Source organism: Manacus candei, unplaced genomic scaffold (genome assembly GCF_025592945.1).
Source record: "Manacus candei isolate 608988 ecotype Guabito, Panama unplaced genomic scaffold, ASM2559294v1 h1tg000037l, whole genome shotgun sequence".
Taxonomy (NCBI): Eukaryota; Metazoa; Chordata; class Aves; order Passeriformes; family Pipridae; genus Manacus; species Manacus candei.
Window position 1 is genome coordinate 9,692,588 of NW_026138085.1, and position 20,296 is coordinate 9,712,883.

Consider the following 20,296-nt stretch of genomic DNA (forward strand, 5'->3'; position numbering starts at 1 on the left):
TTCTGATGAGTTTACAAATTGCTCTCTGATGTACTCGAACATGGTTGGGCATTAAAGTTTGAGGTGAGAGAAGGCTAAGTTTTCCCATCTATACTCATTATTAATTTGATATGCACCAATGAGAATTCTGAGAATGACAAAGGCAAGAACTCCATTTCTACCATTAAAGGCAAGCCCCTGAGCACCTTGATCATGAGCTCTTAACAGTGTAGGATTTAGCAGGAGTCTGTGTTGTAGGGCTCAGACAACCATTTGCAAGTGCCTCATCAGTTTGGTGTCATACCAGCATATTTCTAAGCTGATATTTTGGACCTTTAGGTGTGTCACTGTGCCACCTTCTCAGTGCACAGCACACACCACACTGGAGGCTTATTTACAAAAAGAGGTTCCTGCAAGGAAGTGGTCTGTGCTTCTTTCTGTGTGATGCCAAAAAGAGAGACTAAATAGATGCAGAAAGCTAGAAATCTCAAGCTGAAAAAGGAGAAATCAAACTGAAAGAGGGGAAATTTAGGTTAGATATCCAGAAGAAATTCTTCCCTATGAGGGTGGTGAGGCACTGGAACAGGTTGCCCATAGAAATTGTGGATGCTCCATCTCTAGATGTGTTCAAGGTCAGGTTGGATGGGGCTTGGAGCAACCTGGTTTAGTGGAAGGTGTCCCTGGCCATGGCATGGTAGTAGAACAAGATGTACTTTAAGGTCCTTCCAACCCAAACCATTCTGTGATTCTATGAATAGAAAACTGGAATTGCAGTGCTTGACTTTCTGGTTTTGGGGCTGACTTGCTTAATGATGGCCAGGAGAAAGCCATGGATTCAAGCATTTACAGACACCTCCTAGCTGGGAAGTATGTACAGTGTGGTTTAGAGCAGTGTTTGCAGCTTAGCTGTCTGAATGTATGGGGTTTGGTGTGGTTTATTTTAATTACTATTCTAGACCTAGCCTTAGAAATCCAAACTGATTTTATTAGGTTAAGCAATTGGGAAATTAAATAGAGAACTAATCCTTCAAGGTGTTCATTTAGACACATGGAAAAATGCTGAACAGGCACAACCAGCAGAACCTGATTCAATATTACAATGCTGCTTGATAGATGACTTTACTGCTAGTGAAATAAAATGGTTTAATTTAGGGTCCTTTTAGATCTTCCCTCCACATCTTATTGCAGTAGCACAAAAAGGTCTGCTTCTTAACTTCGGGGGGGGGCGTAACTACATGTGTGAAATGTAATTATTTTTAAAAGTGACATAAATGTAGCTGTGCATGTGCAAACATTTTAATTTCTCTTTTAGCCAGCTGGGAACAGCCTATGTTTCTGCCACCACCGGTGCTGTCGCAACAGCTTTAGGACTTAATGCACTAGCGAAGGTATTGCTTTATTTTTTTCCATTCTCACTAGACTGTGGTGCTCTGTGAGATGTTTGCAGCTCATTTCTGCTCTGGTGTATCTGTGTCATGTGAACAGCTCCCACTATGGAGTTCTGATGGCCTTTGGCAGCTCCTTTCTCTACATCACAACCTTATTTTTTCCCCATGTAGAAGGTTTTATATATGTTTTTCAAACAGCCTGCACTCCCATATGTCAGACAGCCTTGTGTTTGGTTAATGCAAACTGTATCTAATAAGGTGCCTTTTTTGCAGTTTCTTTTTCACGTTAAAGGCATTTAATAGTACTTGCAAGTTAATTGGAGTGGAGATGTAATTACACTTCCCCGTGATGCTACTAAATTCAGAATGATTTCGCCACCCTCCTGTCACTGCTCACTCCTGAGAGAAGCATTTGTGACTTATTTCATGTTTATTGTTTTTCTACCTCTGCCCCACCAATGAGTTTTCACTGAATTTTAACGTAAAGGAAGTAGGTCTGGTCTGTGATTATCAGATGAAGCATTTGAATATGACCTTTGGGAAAGCCAGTGATTATGTAAATTTTTTCTTTTCCTTTTCCCCCCCTCTGTGTGTTTTACAGCGCGTCTCACCTCTTATAGGACGGTTTGTTCCTTTTGCTGCTGTTGCTTCTGCAAACTGCATTAATATTCCACTAATGAGACAAAGGTAGGAAAAAGAACAAAGATCACTCATGCTGGAAGAAAGGATGTTACTGAGTTTGTAGATCAGCAAGTTATTAAGTAAGGGACATTCTATATCTTTAGCTTGTTTCAGACCTTGCAAAAACCTCATGCAGGATCTTGTTTTGACTGATTGTTTGTGGCAGGTATAAAATAGAATATCCTCATTCTCTTCAGTCTTGGATCTCAGAAGCCACTTGATCTACTTGGATCCTGGAGTACAGACTCCACTTTGAAAGAATACAGTAATTTGAAAAATGGTGCTTCAAATCCCACATGCAGAACTTAATCATAGAACTGCTCTGCAGTTCTGTTCGATCATCTGAGATTACAAAAATATGCAGTTTGTCAGAAACAAGCTTTCATGTGTTCTGATTTGACATGGAGTAAGAATAGTAGTAGGGAAAAACAAATTAAAAGCATCCTCTTAACACAAGGTTAAAAAAGGAAATATTTAACTTTTGTATTTACAGTGGAATTTGATCCTTGGTACTATTTTATCTTTTATAAAATATGAAGAGAAGAATAAAGGCAGTCAGGATACCTGCAGTGCTCTCTGCTTCTCCCAGTATGAGTTTAACACCTAACCCTGCTCTTGAGCAAAAGACCTAATAGAGAATAATGCAGCTACAGAAATGTAGTTTGTGCATCATTTTATACTTGCAAATATATTCTTAGTGGTTGAAATGAAAACTCAGACTCTAGAACGCCAGAGGGGAATTTTCACATAGACAGTGAAACTAATCTTCTGTATTCCATGAGCTGTCTGTTGGAAACAACTGATAAGGCAATCCAGAATATTCCATTTCCAATGTGCTCTTTGAAGGAACTTTTCCTTTCTGAGTGCTACAGAGTAAAACACATCTCCTTTCTCCCTTTCTTGGAAGTGTGACCAGGTTCAAGCAGCAGATTGTTGTTACAAATATTCAGTTGATAACTTTCCAGCATATTTTTCCCCAGATTTTTCTCTTTTGAAATTTTTTGTGCTGAAGAGTGTTACAAACAGGCTTAGAAAATAAAATAAAACAAAACACATCAGTCTTATAATTGACAATTTGAAGGGACAAAAAGTGACAAAAAAGGGTGAATAAGTTCACCTCAAGCGCTGCTTTATTTTTACTCCTTATTCAACAGAGAAATCAAGTTTGGAATCCCCGTCACAGATGAGGATGGGAACAGAGTGGGTGAATCATCCAAAGCAGCTCAGCAGGCAATCACCCAGGTGGTTATCTCAAGGATTCTTATGGCTGCTCCTGGAATGGGTAAGAATAACTGCAGTCCTGTGCAGCTCCTGTTTGTCAGTTCCTAATGTGAGAGAGAGCTTCGGTCCCAAGTGATTTTTCTCAGAGGCCAGATTGCCTCACAGTTCCTCAGGCAGTGTTTGCCTTTCTGGTAAGAAGTTCCCCAGAGAAATGTACATTTCTCACTGTGAAATCATCCAAAGTGTGTTACACTGAAGTGCAGCAGAAAAGCTCCTGGGATGCTTTTGCAGAAATAATACAGATAGCAAAGGAATGGTAGCAAATTTTACTTGCTTGGAATTGGTTTAGTGCTCTTGTCCAGTGCTGAGTTACTGAGCTCAGGTTTAGTTACATATGCAATTAAAAGTTTTGCTTATTGGGAGAATTTAACTCTGTAAATACCAGTTCTGTATCTTGAACTGGCAATGTGCAACAAAAACTCAATGAATGACAAAAGGCTGTGAAAATTGTGTTAAGGTGTTAGTTCGGCTAAACAGAAAATGAAAACAAAGTGCTTTTTTCTCCAAGGTTAATGCATTTTTTATCTTACTTGCAGCAATTCCTCCCTTCATAATGAATACATTGGAAAAAAGAACCTTTTTAAAGGTTAGTCTTACATAATCTTATGTATGTCAGATCCTAAGCTAATATTTTAATGAATATAAAATACTTCCTGAGGCTTCTTATTTGCCTCCCAAACACTGTGGGAGCACATCCCTGTAAAACTTGCTTTACAGCTGTCACTTGCTTTCTGCCTTTCTCAGGGATAGCTTGGTTCTTTTTATCACAGTGTAAAATGACATTCAGAAAATAGGAACTTTTTTGTTGTTATTTTCATGATTGTTCTTAAAATGCACAGTTTTTCCTATGAAATCTACCTTCCTTATACTCAGTCTTGGAATAGAGTTTATGGGGGAAAAGTGTGAACATTTTAATAATGCTGTTTTTTTCAGGAGAGCAGTAAGGAGGCTTTGCTTAGCTGCTGTAGTAGCAATCTGAGGTGGGAAACAAGAACTCTCTTTTGAAAAAAATTCTTTTGAAAATCATCCCTTAAAATTTACTGGATTTAATGTGCAGTATAGGCATAGAATGGCCATTCTTCATCAAAGATTACTTATTTCCTCTATTCTGTTTATGCTAATGTAGGGTGAAGCCAAACCCCTGGTGTGAGTAAATCCATAACCTGCATCAACATTATGCACTCTGTGTGCATGAGAGGGTAAAGAGCAATAATGAAATGAGTCTTAGGGTTGTCTACTACAAGAGAAATAATATTCAGATGAGGAGGTCTTTCATTTTTTTACCTGTAAAGGGAGTTTCATATTCACCAGCTGATATCACTGATTTAATTATTGCGTAGCTCCAGGCAAAGTCTCTGCCTGTGAAATCCACCTAACAAGCTTAAGAGAATCTTATCTCCTTCCTGTTAGAAAAAGTTTGAAAAAAAAGCATGGTCTGAATCTTCAGACCCTCCCTTGGAAAAGTGTGTGGGGACTGGGAGGACAAGCAGGTGGAGTTGCCTGTTTTGTTTGTCTAAAGTGTGTAAATTATACCTCTTACTATTTCTGTGCTTCCTTTTACCTGTGCAGTGAGATTACATAGTTAGGCACACCACTTTAAAGTGCTTCTGTAGATATAAAAGAGGAACAGGTTGCCCAGGGAAGCTGTGGCTGCCCCATCCCTGGAAGTGTTCAAGGCCAGGTTGGACAGGGCTTGGAGCAGCCTGGTGTGGTGGAAGGTGTCCATCAATTAATGCTATCAGTTCAGCTGGCAAACACATAACATTGTGAAGAAGTTGCAGCAATCCTCAGGGTTGGGAGGCAAATATCTGTTGTTTTTGTGTGGTATAATCAATATAAGGGTGTTGTGAATTTTTCAGATCAGCAAAAATGAGCGATTTCTTCAGTGACTACTCAGTGGTCTTTGGTACCATCATGACCGTTTATGCTCACCTGTTCCTCTCCCTCAGCCTGAGAGACTGTGAGTTCAGGTGAAACACTGCTCTGCAGGTAGTCAGTGGTAACACTTGGTAGAGATTAGTATTAAACCACTAAGGAACGAGCTGTACTTTTAAAAAACAGCTTCTGCATGTCCTCTTGAGGTTCCAGAAGCACCATCCCATTCACAGCACTCCAACACCATCCCTGCAATGCTTTTCTAACTCACTGTCCTTGGCCTTTGCTTTGCACACTACCACCCTTGGAAATAATTCCTGAATGCTTGCCAAAGCCTTTTAAGCAACACACAAGGCCAGAAAATGGGCAAATGGTTGTGAAATGATAAAAAAAAATAAAACGATGGTCTGCAGTCAGACTGAAGGAAATGTTCCTTGAATGCTGGTCTGTAATAGCAGCCTGTCATCCTCTGATATTTGAAATGAGATGTAGGTCATGTAGCACTATTCATCCCCCCACATCCCCCAGTGTTTTGCACTAAGACATCGGTGTGAATTAACAGTATTCCCAAAAGTTATTGCTAGAAAATGAATCAAGAATGGTTTTAGAACACAAGCACATACTTACAGCTTCAAAATGCATCTAATTATTTCTGACTTGAAAAAGTGTTTTTATATGTACATCTGATTTTGCTGTGGGTTTCAGCAGCAGCTTTGGGGCCCTTTTAGGTGATTATGCAGTGTTCTAGTAATTGATTAAGCTGCATAATGTCTGGTTTCATTATCCCTACTGACATACACACCTGACTAGCTCTTTGTAAAACCAAGGTATTTTACCTGCTGCAGCAGGAGGATCCATAAACAACCTTGCTCTGAGGCACAGCATTTACTGACTTTACTTACAAGTCACTTTTCTCCTAAGGAAAGAAATTGGGTTTTTCCATAAAAATTTACGAAAACTCAAACACTAAAGTTTTAGCTTGTATTATTACTCTTGCAGCTCCAGCTTCAGTTTCTCTCCTGTTTTGCATACTGTATTAACATGCAAGTTTTTCCAGAAATTTCCTCATATATCTTTAAAACAAGTTCTTTGGGGTCTCTCAGTCTGCAACTGAAATCTGTGTTCAAAACTGGTAAAAACCAGAACAGAGAGCTTTTTTTTTCAAGCATTGTTCTTGAATGTCTTATGCCCTGCAGTCTTCCGTACATTCCTAATTTCACTGTCATTTCATTTAGTTGTTTTTTTTTAAAACAGGCAGAGCTGGCCTGGGAAAGCTGGCAGATTTTTAGATCCAACAATGAAAGGAAGCAGTTAGAAAAAAGATGATTCTCTTTAAAGCTTTTGTTTGCTTAATTATCATTTCTCCATTTTCTCTGTTTGCACTAACCACTAAAATGTCATAAAGACATCTGGAAATCAGATCCTGATTCATTTGGAACTGCCTTCTTCCAGAGTTAATGGATAGTTCTCTAACACAGTCAATTCTTCTGCTGTCTGTCGTGTGCTTCTCCATTTTATCTCTTTGTAGGGGTGTGCAGCCTGCAGTTGAGTTTTGTTTTATTGCTTTGTTTCCTGGGCAACTCCAGTTCTTAATATTGACCTCTCACAGTGTTAAGAGTTTTTCCTCACCATCTTTCTTGATTAGCGCGGTCTGGTAACATTCTGGAAAAAGCAAGGCTGTAACTCAGATGAAGTTGGCAAAAACTGTTCCAGCACGGGAACTAGATGTTGTTTATAGAGTCTGTACGAGACAACACCTCTTTCAGATCAATGACCAACTCTGGCAAAGGCATGAGGCCATCTATTCCTCTTATGGCACCTTCCAGGAGCCTTTTCAGTTATACAATTATATTTGGGGCTTTTCTGTTATGTATTTTAGGTCCCACATTCCCACTGCAATGTGCAGCATCCCTCTCCCTTCCTTCTCAGAGACAGAAGTCATTTGCAGTAGAGAGGTTGTGTTCACATCTCTTGTCACGGGCTCTCCCGATGTATAAAATGTAAAGAATTTTGGGTGAATTTATCTCATCTGAGAGTCAAATGAAGGTGTTTAGGGAATGCCAGAACAGCAAAGCTCTGCTGCCTTCACTCTTCACCCTTCCTGCTGTTCCTATCTGTTCCCATTTGTTATCTGTTGTTGCAGGTGATTGCTGAATTGCACAGTTCTTCCTGCACTCATTTCTGGATAAAGATTGACTCCAGGAAAAAAAATAAAGAGAAGCAGTCTCCTACATCATTTCTTCTCCCTCAGGTTCTGGAGAAAGTTTACTCCACACAGGCTTGTTTTCTCTGCCTTCTCCACTGCTGTGACCTTCCTCAGCCCTTAGCTTTGTCCTCCTGAGCTTTCTACATCTCCTTTGTCCATTTCTGTTCTCAACTAGTGCCCAGCTTTTGTTCCCCAGCTTCCCCTCTAACTTCTGTAGCTTGAGAAATGCTACTTGCAGAAACAAACATCTTCATTGAAAACATCATCCACTGCATCATGTGATTTTTAACTCATGAGCTGTTTTGTTTTAAAATCCCCTTTGTGTTTTCATGGCAGCTGTGTAAGTCCTGCTTTTGAGACACTGCTTTTAGTGTAGCAGCAGTGTCCATTGAACAGATCTGGGTTTACTTCACTAGTAATGGATTTCAACTAAAATTCTAACATGGGGGGGAGCGGGTTCTTAAATATTTTAAAAGCCTGCAAAAAAGCTCTATTTCTTGGCATATATTCAAGTTCTGCAAAAGTTATAGTAATGAAGATTATGCTAAAAAATGCATCCATAGGTTATTAGTTGCTTTCTCAGCTATGTTTCCCCGATTTTTCAGCCCTTTTTTCTTTCAATGAAAGGTGAACTCTTGCAGGACTGGAGTGTTGCTACAGGGACAACTTCCTACACATCAAAGGAAATCATATGACAGGACAAGACTGAGAGAGGCACTTACCTTTTTCCTTGACATCTCCCTTGTTTATGGGTGGTGGTTCCAGTTGCACATTAAAACCATTTGATGTCACCAAAGGAGCTGTAACCAGACCAAGCTCTTCCTTGGAATGCTTGGGCAAAATTCACTGAGCCCTTTAGAGATGTGGTAGCACCACACCAAATTTCAGCTGTCCTGCTGCTGTGGGCTTGTGTGACTCAGAGAGAAAGCCCAGGGGCTCAGCATCACATCCTAAATCAATCAGGATCACAATGTATGTTGTTTCCACTGGGAATTTCCTTACTACTTTTCAAAAGGGATTTGGCTCTCAAACTGGAGCTCAGCTTTAAGGTACACTGCCTGTGGGTTTGCCTTCATGTCCAAGGGTCTTTTAGGTGCAAAATCTGTCTCTTAGAAAACAAGAATTCCAGAAAGGGGGAAGGGAGAAGATAAGATACCATACTCACTGTGTATGGTTTGTTTTCAACAGAGATATCCTTGGTTGAGTGCTCCCATTCAAGTTGGATTAGTTGGAGTCTGGTAAGTGATTTTTTTGGGTTGGGTCTGCTATTTTAAGAGATACTTGTAGGTTTTTTGAGAGAGTAGCAATATTTGCACTTTGTTCAAAGGAAAAAAGGTTGAGAGGGTTAATGAGGCTGCAGCAGTTACTTCACTTCCATCTCTGTAACTGATAATACCATGTTAAAAACAAAAAAGCCATTAGAAAGGAAGAAGCTGCCAAGAAAAGCAGAGGGGGGGGAAAGGAGTGGCAAAAAAAGGCATGTGGCAGCTTGATTAGAAAAGGTGCTTTGGCTGCTACCTCCATAAAGTCAGTGGAATCTAATCCTGAAGGCTGATGAATTCTTGAAAGATTTGGTTAATAGAGAGTTTAATTTGCTGTGTCTAGCACTATTTGGTGTCCTGCACACTAATGTAAAACACTGTAAGGACATCAAATGATACTTTTAGACACATTTGGAAGCATGGTATTGATAGATTTAGTACTGTGTAATTTTTGGTGAATTATTTAATAAGGTACAGTGCAGAGAGAAGTAAACATAGCACTTTGTGGAATGTTACCTCACTGTGTACGAAAAAAACCAAACCGGAAAACTTTTTACCTAATCATGCATAAGGTTTTTGAATTCTCTTTTAGCACCCTAAATATTGTAATCCCATTTTTGTCTCCTCTAGTCTCGTGTTTGCAACTCCCCTGTGTTGTGCACTGTTTCCTCAGAAAAGGTGGGTATTGCTGTTATTATTTTCACTTTAATGTTACACTCCAGATCCGTGCACAGACAGAAGCAAAGGGTCAAGCATTGCCTGGTCAAGCACACAGTTTTATTTCCCATATAACAAAGGTGATAAACAAGAGAATATACAGAAAAGTAATACGTATGTTACTCATCAGTAATATATAATAGTTGTTTACAAACCCCTAGCAGCTCAAGATGAGATTTATACAATATATTCATGTCCAGGAAGGTTACGGATGCATTAAATACAGTAAGAGCCCATTTTATTTTCAGCTGGAAACTCTTCTAGTTATACAGAACAGCATTGGACTATCTGTGCTTATTTGTAATTTGATTAATATTTCTTAAGAAAGACTTTTTCATCAATACAAAAATAGTTCAGTACTGAAAACTGTCTTATAGTGAAAATTGTTTCTAGCTGAAATAATCATGAAGCCTGAATGAGTTATTTACAAATTAACTTAGCTCAATTTGGTATGTAGTATGGACAGGGCCTTAAATTCAGCTGAGCTGTCCCTCATATTAATAACAGTTGTCTAAACAGACTGCCAGATGTAGCTTAAACAATCCAAGCTGGAGCTGAATCCATTAAAAAAAGTACTGAACAACTAAGGTAGCTTTGACTTCCAGAAAACAATACCCAATTTTCATCAGATGCAATTGTTCGAGTACAACAGATCTGTCTGACACCATCTGTTTCCCTGCTTGGCCTAGGACAGAGAGCTGTGGTAAACAAGTGTCACTAGGCTACCTGGAGATGACTTGACAAACCAGCCTAGCACACGTGGTACAGGTCTTGATTTTAGCCAGGGCTCTTCAGTTCAGAGGAAGACCTTGAACTGTGTTCAGGAAATTGCAGCTATTCAAATGACCTGGCAGCTTAATTCACTTTACTGTGAACTGGTTCTCATAAAAGTAAACCTTTTATTGAACTGAATAAATCAGGTGGTAAGTTAAATAGGCAAATACATTATATTTAATAAAAACACCTTTAGGAAGGTAAGTTTCTCTTGCCAGCTACAAGTTAGTGGATCCCAACTCCATTTCCTGACTCCATAGACTGTCTTACTGCCATTTGACCAGGGATTCATTTGTCCCTGATCTAGTTTGCTTCCCTTATAAGACATTTAAAAAGATGTGAAAACTCTTTCACAGTCCAGGAAGTTTAACCAGATGCATCATCCATCTTATTTTACACTCAAGTGCTTGCTTTATGTAACCATTTTCCTGTTTCTTTTGCTCAGTTCTATGGCGGTATCACGCTTGGAGCCAGCATTGCAAGCCCAGATCCGAGAGAACAGCCCTGGCCTAGAACGTGTATACTTTAATAAAGGATTATAATTCAAGGAAGGCAAAATATCTTTCAAGGAGGAACTTGTGAACTTATTTTTGAATTGTGTGCCAACATAGTTGAAGATGACAACTCACCTTTAACTTGTCCGTTTGTTAAACAAGTTTGATCATCTGCGTTATTATATAGTTAAGGACTTTCCTCACTGTAGTGTTTAAATTACAAAAGGTCACTTTGTCCACTTTGGTATTGATTAAAAGTTTATCGATACGTACCCAGAAATGTTTACATAAGCTCTCAAGCAGCTACAATAACAATAAACAAGCGCACAATGAAAACCAGATGCCATTATATTGGATTTGCCACCTGTTCCAGTAACAGCAGGGCAGGAATCTCTTTCTGAAAAGTCATAGAGCAACTGAACGAAGTTGCCACCCTCTGGCAGCAACAGGACGGGTGGCCGAACGCGTCAGGAGGTTGTGCAGGAAGGGCTTTTTGCCAGGGGGCTGATTAGGTTGTACATTTTCCCTGTTGGCACAGAAGCGTTTCTTGAGGGTGGATGTTGGAGGAGCCTGGAGCTTCTGCACCGTGTGGTACTGCTCAGCAATGCAGGCCGCCTTCTTGCGCAGGTCCAGCTTGACCAGCATCATGTTGTTCTGCAGTTCTGCCAGGGTTTGGTCCTGATGAAGGGAAGGCAATATATATATATTTATATAAAAAATATAGATATCACAGAATCATAGAAAGATCTAGGGATCTTAAAGATCATCTCATTCCAACTCTTCTACTGTGGACAGGGACATCTTTTACTGGTTCAGGTTGCTACAAACCCCATCCAACCTGGCCTTAAACACTTCCAGGGGTGGAGCATCCACAACTTCTCTGGGCAACCTGTGCCAGGGCCTCAACACCCTCATAGGTAAAGAATTTTTTCCTAATATCTGATCTAAACCTACTCTCTGTCAGTTTGAAGCCATTCCCCCTTGTCCTGCCACTCCATGCACTCGTAAAAAGTCCCTCTCCATCTTCCTTGTAGGCTCCCTTCAGGTACTATGACAAGTTATCAAACTCCCTGGTTACTGTGAACTGAGGAGGATAAACTGCCTTTTGCCAAAATTCACTCGCTGTTCTACTAAATAAGGTCATGCTTCAAAGTTTCTACTGTCAACAATAAAAAGTTCAATAACAAATAGAAACAGTAGGGCTGGGACAAAACTGACTCCATTCTGCTGCAAATATGCTGCCATAGCAACTGTGATCAAGTGGATAAGGAAATGAGAACTCTGAATTGTCCTACTTTAAGTACAGGCTGGCAGTTAACAGGAACGATTTGGGTCTCCTTTAGAGAGGTAAATGTGCAATTGAAAAATCAGCAATCTAGTGCCCTTCCTGTAATAGTATGCACTAGCAAATAAGTCATTTTTATTTGCAGCATAGAACTGAGGTTACTCTAATTATGGGCAAAGCACAAAGACTAAACAACCCCCCCCTGTGCAACCCCCAGCAAAACAGACACATTACCTGTCTGGCCAGAATGTCATCACACGTGCAGAGAGCTTCTCGGAGCTTCCCTGCTCCTGTGCTGTGGCAGCACGCTCGCTCTGCAGACTGGAGAGACTCCCCAATTTTTTGTAACTCTGAACGCAGCAACCTGACATTCTGAAGGAGAGAGATTCAAAACAGGTGGGTTTGGCACTGCTCTGCAAACAAAGCCACTCCAAGGTAATTCAGACATGCAGCACTGAGGGAGGATCCCATCTGCGTGAGATACGCTGGGATCACAGATACCACAACCATCAACATCTCCAGTAAGTTCAACAAGCCCATTTTAACTTCAACCATCCTTTTAAAAACCTGGAAACAGCAGCCCCAAACACTGTTTATACTGGCAACCACCTTGACTTGCAAGTGTTCCTTTCTGTAACACAGAGTTGGAGTTACCTTCTGTCCATCCTCCAGCTTCCTGTCTACATCCATAGTAATGGGTCTGGCAGAGGGCGGTGGCTCCACTAATTTCTGGTACCTGTGCAACTCTAGGAACAGACAAAAAGTAGTGAGAAACAGGACATTTGCCAGCTTTCAGTATTCCTGAAGTTCAGGACTTGCCTTGAGACAAGCTGCCACAGGCAAGCCAAGAAGAGCTTTGAGTTTGTACAGACCTGCACAGACATTGCAGGCTTCTCCCTTTCAGTTACACAAAGGAACTTAAGAATTTGAACAGGGAGATTATCCTGCCCTAAAGTCCATTTTCATGTGAAAATGAAGAGAAACACTGCTCATCCAGCACATAATTCCTGTTATCTACAACTCAGAATAATGGTTTCAGGGTGTCTGAATCCAATGTACCCTGAAGAAAGTCTCTCTAACCCTATACAAGGATCTCTCAGGCACAGGTCAGAAGCAGCGCAGCATCACTGCCATACCTGCAGTCGTGGTGTGTAACTCCCTTTGACACTGCTCCAGTCTGGCTTTGGTATCTGCCAGCTCCTTCTGCACAGTAGATGAGGAGGTAGCCACTCGCTTGGATCGACGTAAGCCTTGCTCCGAGTCCTTTTCCTTAGTATCCAGACTTTCCAATTTTTCTCTGGTCTCCCGCAGAGTAGCTTGGAGCTCCAAAATCTCCTCATCACGCTCCTTAGAAAGGAAGTTTGTTCAAATATTCAACAAGATTTTCTTACCACAACTTTTCTGAAACTTTCTATGTCTTCCTGGAGACTTTGTCAATCCCACACTTCACACATTGGACCCAGCCTTTAAAGTCCATTAAGTGAACACAGTAAACCCACTTCCTGGGAGCCTAAACAACTTTTTTACAGCCTCTAAAGAAAAGGGATTTTTTGGAAAGTTGGCATCTTCAGAGAGGTCTGCAACAAGCCCCAGAGCCAACTCAAATGCCATGACATGTAAAACAGACAGGCCCATACCCAACATCACAACTAAGAGCAAGAAGAGAAGTTCACACAACTTATGTGAACCTGAAGAGTGCAAAGCAAGCCACTAGTGAAGAGAGTAAGGTGGGGAGAAAATAATGTTGAATACATGGAGGAGTCAGGATGGTTGTGCATTAGCTTCCAGATTAAGTGTTGAAAATTAGGAAGCCTAGTGAGCTACGTAAAGGAAGAGACAAGAACCAAAATTGTGGATCGAGCAATCAAATAATATCACAAAAAATACCTCAGAAACCAACATCTTTCAGTTTGCATAAACATTGTCCTGGACTCAAGTACCCTGAGTCTCCTCCCAACCCACTGCCATTTTCCTGATGTTATTTCATTGCTTGAACAAACCTGGATCTTCTCCTGGTAATGGTCAGTCAATAACTCCTTCAGGATAGTCAGTTTTTCCTCATACAGTTCCTCCAGCTGCTCCCTCTGAGCATCCACGTGTTGGCTACAAAGAGAACAAACAACTCCATGTCAGGGTGTGGTGGTTCTGGGTGCTGCAGCTCAACCTGAGCAGAGGGAGGGGGATCAGCACAGGCTGTACCTCCACCACTGCTCCTTCTGTTGCATGTACTCCATCATCTCATTGCAGATCTCCTCACGCAGGCGCATCTCGAGCTGCAGCTTCTTCAGCCGCTCCTGCACCAGCAGCTCTCGTGCAGCTTCTGCTGCACGCAACAAGTCCTGCAAGAAGGACACAGCTCCACTGCCCACACTGCACAACAGAGTTAAAGCCTGGAATTAACTAAGTGATCCTGTGTCTGCAGACTGCAGTGATCTGCAGATTTAAGATTATTTTAGTCGCTTGGAAAGAGAAGTTGCCAGGGTTCGCTACCTTGACACATGACAGCTCGAGTCTCTGTAGGTGTGTGACTTCCATCTTGATCTTTCAGCTATCCCAGCTGCCTGCTTTGAGTATCTAGGAAGTTTGATTGTTTTTCCTCAATTTAGCCACCTGTTCTGCATGTTTTCTGATCTCTAGATTTCAGGTCTGCACCCACACTCTTACTGTCACTATTCCACAGATGACAGTGTTTCCAAATTAAGCGTGTGTGTCAGGTTTAGACCAACTGTGAAATATTTGTGTCATAGATTCCCAACCTCCTGGGTCCTGTATCCTTCTGAGGTTCTCTGTCACCTGTCTTGGCATGGTGCCAAGCTGCAGTCCCACCTCTGAGGCCAAACTAAGTTATCTTCTTGCCCTTCTATCCATAAAGGCTGTAAAACAAATCACAACCCACCTTCTTCTCATACATGGAGACATCTGCCTCATCCTCAGTGTCTTCGTCTTCTTCTGAGTCCACTTCTTCCTTTGCCTCTGCCCCCTGGCTGGTTCTCCTGCTGTGCTCTTTGATGATGGATTGTAGGGATGGAAGTCCCAGCTTTGTGGGAGGCGCCTGCACAAGCTGAAGAGGAAAAGATCATCATTGCTGTATGCAAAGCCTGAGAGTTGTGTAATCTTTAAACTTCTCTGCAACCTGTTAGTTTAGCAGAATCTGTAAATACTCTAGAGGTAAAATAAGCCACTAGAGAAGTGTAGGAAAGACTTGTGAGCATGCCCCCCTCCCCTTGTGGAAAAGGGCCCATTCCCACAGAAGCAGGATATACCCTGGCCATGCTGTGATCCTGGTGTCTGCTACTCACCTGGCTGGCAATGGCTGAGAACTTGGCTACATACAGAGTCTCATCATAAGTGGACGCACACTGGTTGATGTTGACAATCATGCAGGAGCGCCCGCGCCCAGTGAAGAACCCCTGGAACACACGGGTCAACTTGCTGTCCCGGAATGGAACCACCATCTGCTTTGTCCTGTGGGGAGAGACAGGAGTGAGCTGGGAAAGCAAAACAGCCCAGTCACACCCTCCCTCTGGAGCTCTGGATGCTCACCTGGACTGCTGGTTCTGGCGGAGGGCGGCAATGCAGCGGCCCAGTGTGTGCAGGGAGGTGTTGATGTTGTTGGCTTCTTTCATTCGGTCCCCACTCTTCTGGTCCTTGCAGCGCTCAGACCCTGCCAGGTCACACAGGGATAACCTGAAGGAAACACAGCGATATTCACACAACCTGCTGGGTTTGTCCTGCTCTATCCAGGTTTACAATTCAGACACCCTGCAATCACCTTCCCAGCTTCCTCATAAGGGCATGGAACACTCCTTTGGGGTGCCTGGGCTGTTGCTGGATGGAAGGGCCTACCCTAAGTGTAGGTGTTACACAAGGTAACATCATAGCAAGCTTTGTGGTGTCAAATTCAAAGATCCTTTGTCAGTCCATGAAACAGCCATTTCCCAGGTACTGAGACAACCCATTTCCAGGTAGCTACATCCCAGGAACAGACATGTTCCTGCTGTAAGGGTAGGGTTACTCACATTTACCTTCATTCAAAAAGCCTGAGGACTACCTCAAGTTGTGCTTTGCAGTACTCCTCAAACTCCTGTCAGTTCCAAGACTTAAGGTTGGGAATTTTTACTTCTTTCCTTTCAACGATACCTTTATCAAGATATTTCCCATATTCCAGGTCCTCAACAGAAGAGACAGGGAAGCTGAATCCACTGAGAACACCCCCAAATCCCAGAGAGCATGAAACTTACTTGCTGATTTTTGGAACAACTTCACTGCCACCTCTTTGCAAGTGCAGAATCCGAATGGAGAAAACACTGTGACTGTATAGAAACAAGCAGATATTTTAAAACACTGAAATAACCTTCAAAAGCCCCTCAGAACTGCATTTCTGCCTAAACAGCCCCCGTTCCCCTTCAGACCTGCGACTGGAGTTCTGGTTCATGTGGGTGCTGGCAAAACTCTGGTTTTTCCGACCCAGTTTCAGGAGCTTCCAGGCTTCATTAGCATCCTGGACATTGAACCAGTTCAGATCTGGAAAAGCAAGCACGCATTGGGCACAGCAGTTTAGGAGACTGGCAGAAAACTTATCTCAGCCCCAGCTTCATCATTGCTTTTTCCCTGACATTAACAAACTTGACATTCCCATAATCCAGATATCAGAGGTCTCTGTGGGGCTCCCCAGTACATCACTGCTAAGCCACCCACCCACTCAGTCCTAAAGTCTTCCTAGAAAGCCACTAAGATCCCTTCCAGGTAAATCTACCTTTCACATAGGGGTTGCCAGTTTGGTCCTCGCAGAGCCGCAGTGTTTGCCGCTTGCGGTTCTGTCCAGAGAGACTTGGGTCTAACAAGTCATAGATTAACTCATTGTAAATCTCAAAGAAGGAGACCCAGATGGAGAACTGCACATTTCCTGTGTTGGTGAGTGAAATCCGATCCAAATCAGCCCAGACAGGGCCCAGTTCTGGGGAAAAAAAAAAAGAAGGAAAACAAATCTTGACTGCAGCTTTTCATATGTGCAACTGGAATGGTTTAGCTGTAGAGTGAGATACATTCTTTAGCAGGAAAAACCACCCCAGAATCACATTATTCTATATACCTCCTCCCATTTGTATCTACTCTAATGCCTGTCCCCACTGAGACAGCCTCAAGTTTCCTTTAACAGTATCCTCTATTCTGTGTAAGGACTTTTTATTTACCTGATTATGACTCCAGAATTACAGGATATTTCAAACATGAACTCCTTCCAGCATAAGTTAAGTTTTAGTCCTTGTTACCTCAATCACTCCATGCTTCTAGGTACCTAATCATCTGGTAGTTCCTGGATTTGAAAGTCTGAGCACAAGTGCTCAGTGCAGCATGTCACTTTAGCACCCTGCTTCCCAGCAATGAGCTGCTCAATAACCACATTCCTTGAATGAAGTGAGTGGCAAGTAACTTTTCATTTCACGTGGCTTGGTTATTAAGCAGCAGTGAATTCTTCTGATACTGGCAAAATATATGCACAAAGTTCTTCTTGCCTTGACATCCATATTTTTCAAGGGGAATATTTGTGAGACTGCAGTACCTTTACTCCCTTACCCACAACAGAGCATCCAAACAGCCATCACCCTTTCTTCCATCACAAGCAACAAAAAGCAGGTAGAACACAACAGGCTTCCAGACATACCTTCAGTCTGGCTGACGTCTGAACGGCTGGTGAGTTGGCTGGATGAAGAGAGGCCAGCAACTCCACTGTCAAAACTGCCACTGGTGGTGGCCTGGAGCTGAGATTCAGCACTGCAACTCCTCTTCAGTGGCGTTAACAGCTCCTCCTTGAAGGAAACCAAGAACACGAGCATGTAGGTGGCATGACACCATCCCTCTCCTTTTGCTATCAAGCCTCCCAGAAGCCCCATGCTTACCTCCCAGAGACCCCCCTGCAGCATCATCTGCTTCTTGGTCTCTTCCTGCTTCACCTGCCTGCTGTCCAGCCAGATCACCTCGTTGGAGAGGGAAGGCTTCAGGTCCATGGCTTGGTACAGCTGGTCCCCCACACTGTTGAAGATGGTTGCCAAAGAGCGAGGCAGAATCCCCCCATCTTGGTTGGTGCCTGAGGCAAGAACAGCAGCAAGCTGAGGATTCACATGTAGCAGCAGACAATCCCTCAACATGCTCCTAACACCTAGTGCTCTCCTTACCCTGAATCGTGTGAGTCTTCCCTGAATTGGTGATGCCATAGGTATAAACCAGACAGTTCTGCCCATTCAGTACATCCTTTATCACCTGTTTCATTGTCTCATCAAAGAACAATTTCTGTCCCACGTCTGGTCCAAAGATCTGCAAAACAAGACACAAAAAACAGCCTCATGTAGATCTTTCCTGTCCTTTGACTGCTGATGTTTGCTCAAGTGATATTACACAGTCCTTTTTCCCTCCACTAGCCATGAGCAACCAACCCACCAGCAATTCCAGCTGAGCCCCTTACAAAAACAGGCTGTTCCTTTGCTTAATCCAGTAACATTTGATATCACCGCAGCCTTTAGCCTGTTTACAGGCTCATGAACAAAACAAGAGTTGGGCATTTGCCATCAAAAAAAGCTGTCAGGAGCAGCTTAAAAAGAGAAAAACTAAGAAAACAGCAACAGAAAAACTGACGTAGAGAGGATTGTACGAGACTGCAGAGCTCAGGCAGTGCGCCTTGAGATCAGTGAGTATGAATAAGCCACCTTTTCAAGCTGGTAAGGCTGGTTTAAGCTCAGAAAACTTCCAGATGGATGGTTTGTCCCAGTTACCTACCCGAGTGAAAGAGAACCTATGCAATGCTTGTCCCACTCCACGTTCCATGCACCGCATGGTGAAGGAGTTCTTAGGAGCTTTTAGAAGAAGGGTCTCTGAGTTCTCAATGCAGACACAGCCCTAAAGAACATATAAAACCCATTATTGCAGTGGTCACAGCATAGACAGTAAAAGACAACAGCCTCTCCCAGCAGGCACACAGCCAGCTCAAAACCTGCTTCATTTGGTATCTCACCTGGTCTTCCCCTTTTTCCACTTCTGTAGATTTCAGAGGCCGAACTCTTAAATAGACCTTTAATTTGCCATTATTGTCTTCAGCTACAGCCTGCAAAAATCAGCACAGGTTAAACATGGCAGCCAGAGAGGCAGCACACAACCACCCATCAGAACAGGTAACAGGGACCACAGCACAGAACACACATACTGGCTACCCCAGTCAGTGCTCAGGAACTTCTCTGGTCCCAAAAACACCAGCAATGCCAGAAGCTTTCTTAGGCATTTCCAAGCACACCAGCATTTTTCTTTGTTTATCTAATGAATCAGACCAGCAACCCTAAGACCTGACACCAAAACCAGCCCCCAGACCAAGCACCATCCCAAGAGAGTCCCAACTGTTACGAGGTGTTCGCTGACTATGCCCTTCACAGTCCACTGCTCTTAAGAGGAACTGCTCCTCACAACGCAACAATTTGTTCCAGCCTCTTTTGAAGAGTCTCTGTTGCTCCTGCATCACATCAGCTTTGTACAGAGACCAGCAGCCACAAGTGAAAACACTGCCCTGTTTGTGACAGAAGAGCTCCAACCTCACCTGGGAGCTCTCCAGGTTTGGGGAGATGGCAGAGAACTCTGACAGCAGGTCTTTGCGCAAATCAGCCCCAAACCCAGTCGCTGTGGACTCAAGCACAGGGGAAGCTGCAACCTCATCGTCAGAGAACAGCCCTGGGGAGGTAAGTGCTTCTGCCATGACGTCTCACACAGCTCCTGGGGAAAAAGGGGCACAGGACAGGGTGATGTTACAGCAGCTCAAGCTTTGCTCCCCACAGATACACCCCACAACCACATGCATCAATCCCCACAAACACAGACTGCTCCATGGAACCCCCCCTACACGCAGACACACAGGATGCTGCCGCAAACCTGCACAACCCTCACCACCTCCCAGGACCCCAAACACACCTCTTGCACACACAGACACCACCCGGGACCCCAAATACACCCCCTGCACACACAAACACCACCCGGGACCCCAAACACACACAGATCACCACGTGAGACCCTCCAAATACACGCCATCAAACAGAGCTAATGCATACACCGACCGCCACACTGGATCCCCAACACAAACTCACACTCAGCTCCGCACTGGCTGCCCCACACAACGCACGCAGCAGAGAGCACCACGCGGGGCCTGTCCGTACAGGTATAGCCTGCCGCACGGGGCTTCTTTGCACGCACACGAACCCGCAGCCGCCGCCGGCCGCCCCGCGCCGACTGTCGGGATTTCAAACCTCGCCGCCCGCCCGCTCCGCCAATGGGGACACGGCGCGCGCGCGCTACGGCCAATCAGCGGCCGCTGCTGGGGC

The 20,296-nt window shown here is 43.2% G+C and overlaps 2 protein-coding genes across 13 annotated transcripts in view; one reads left to right on the forward strand and one right to left on the reverse strand.

Moving 5' to 3' along the window:
- SFXN1 (sideroflexin 1) overlaps positions 1-10,721 on the forward strand; it is a 42,231-nt gene extending 31,510 nt beyond the window's left edge. For all 10 annotated transcript variants that reach the window (XM_051793606.1, XM_051793600.1, XM_051793607.1 and 7 more), the window contains 7 exons: positions 1,292-1,367; positions 1,969-2,054; positions 3,203-3,330; positions 3,866-3,915; positions 8,599-8,648; positions 9,303-9,350; positions 10,609-10,721. In XM_051793606.1, the coding sequence (XP_051649566.1) occupies positions 1,292-1,367; positions 1,969-2,054; positions 3,203-3,330; positions 3,866-3,915; positions 8,599-8,648; positions 9,303-9,350; positions 10,609-10,705 (535 nt within the window). In that variant the 3' untranslated portion in view covers positions 10,706-10,721. The remainder of the gene's footprint in view (positions 1-1,291; positions 1,368-1,968; positions 2,055-3,202; positions 3,331-3,865; positions 3,916-8,598; positions 8,649-9,302; positions 9,351-10,608) is intronic.
- Positions 10,722-11,017: 296 nt separating this feature from the next.
- KIF20A (kinesin family member 20A) lies at positions 11,018-20,196 on the reverse strand. 3 transcript variants are annotated; one of them, XM_051793557.1, is made up of 19 exons: positions 20,132-20,196; positions 19,522-19,694; positions 18,949-19,038; positions 18,714-18,833; positions 18,116-18,254; positions 17,840-18,027; positions 17,605-17,749; positions 16,699-16,899; positions 16,355-16,466; positions 16,184-16,255; positions 15,486-15,629; positions 15,242-15,407; positions 14,839-15,003; positions 14,142-14,281; positions 13,943-14,045; positions 13,079-13,289; positions 12,597-12,688; positions 12,177-12,314; positions 11,018-11,335 (listed from the first exon to the last, which is right to left on the reverse strand). In XM_051793557.1, the coding sequence occupies exons 2-19, from the start codon at positions 19,675-19,677 to the stop codon at positions 11,063-11,065; spliced, it is 2,655 nt and encodes an 884-aa protein (XP_051649517.1). In that variant the 5' UTR covers positions 19,678-19,694; positions 20,132-20,196; the 3' UTR covers positions 11,018-11,062. The 3 variants fall into 3 exon arrangements, with proteins under 3 accessions (XP_051649517.1, XP_051649519.1, XP_051649518.1); XM_051793559.1 differs by having other exon boundaries at positions 20,175-20,195; XM_051793558.1 differs by having other exon boundaries at positions 20,098-20,192.
- Positions 20,197-20,296: the final 100 nt, after the last annotated feature.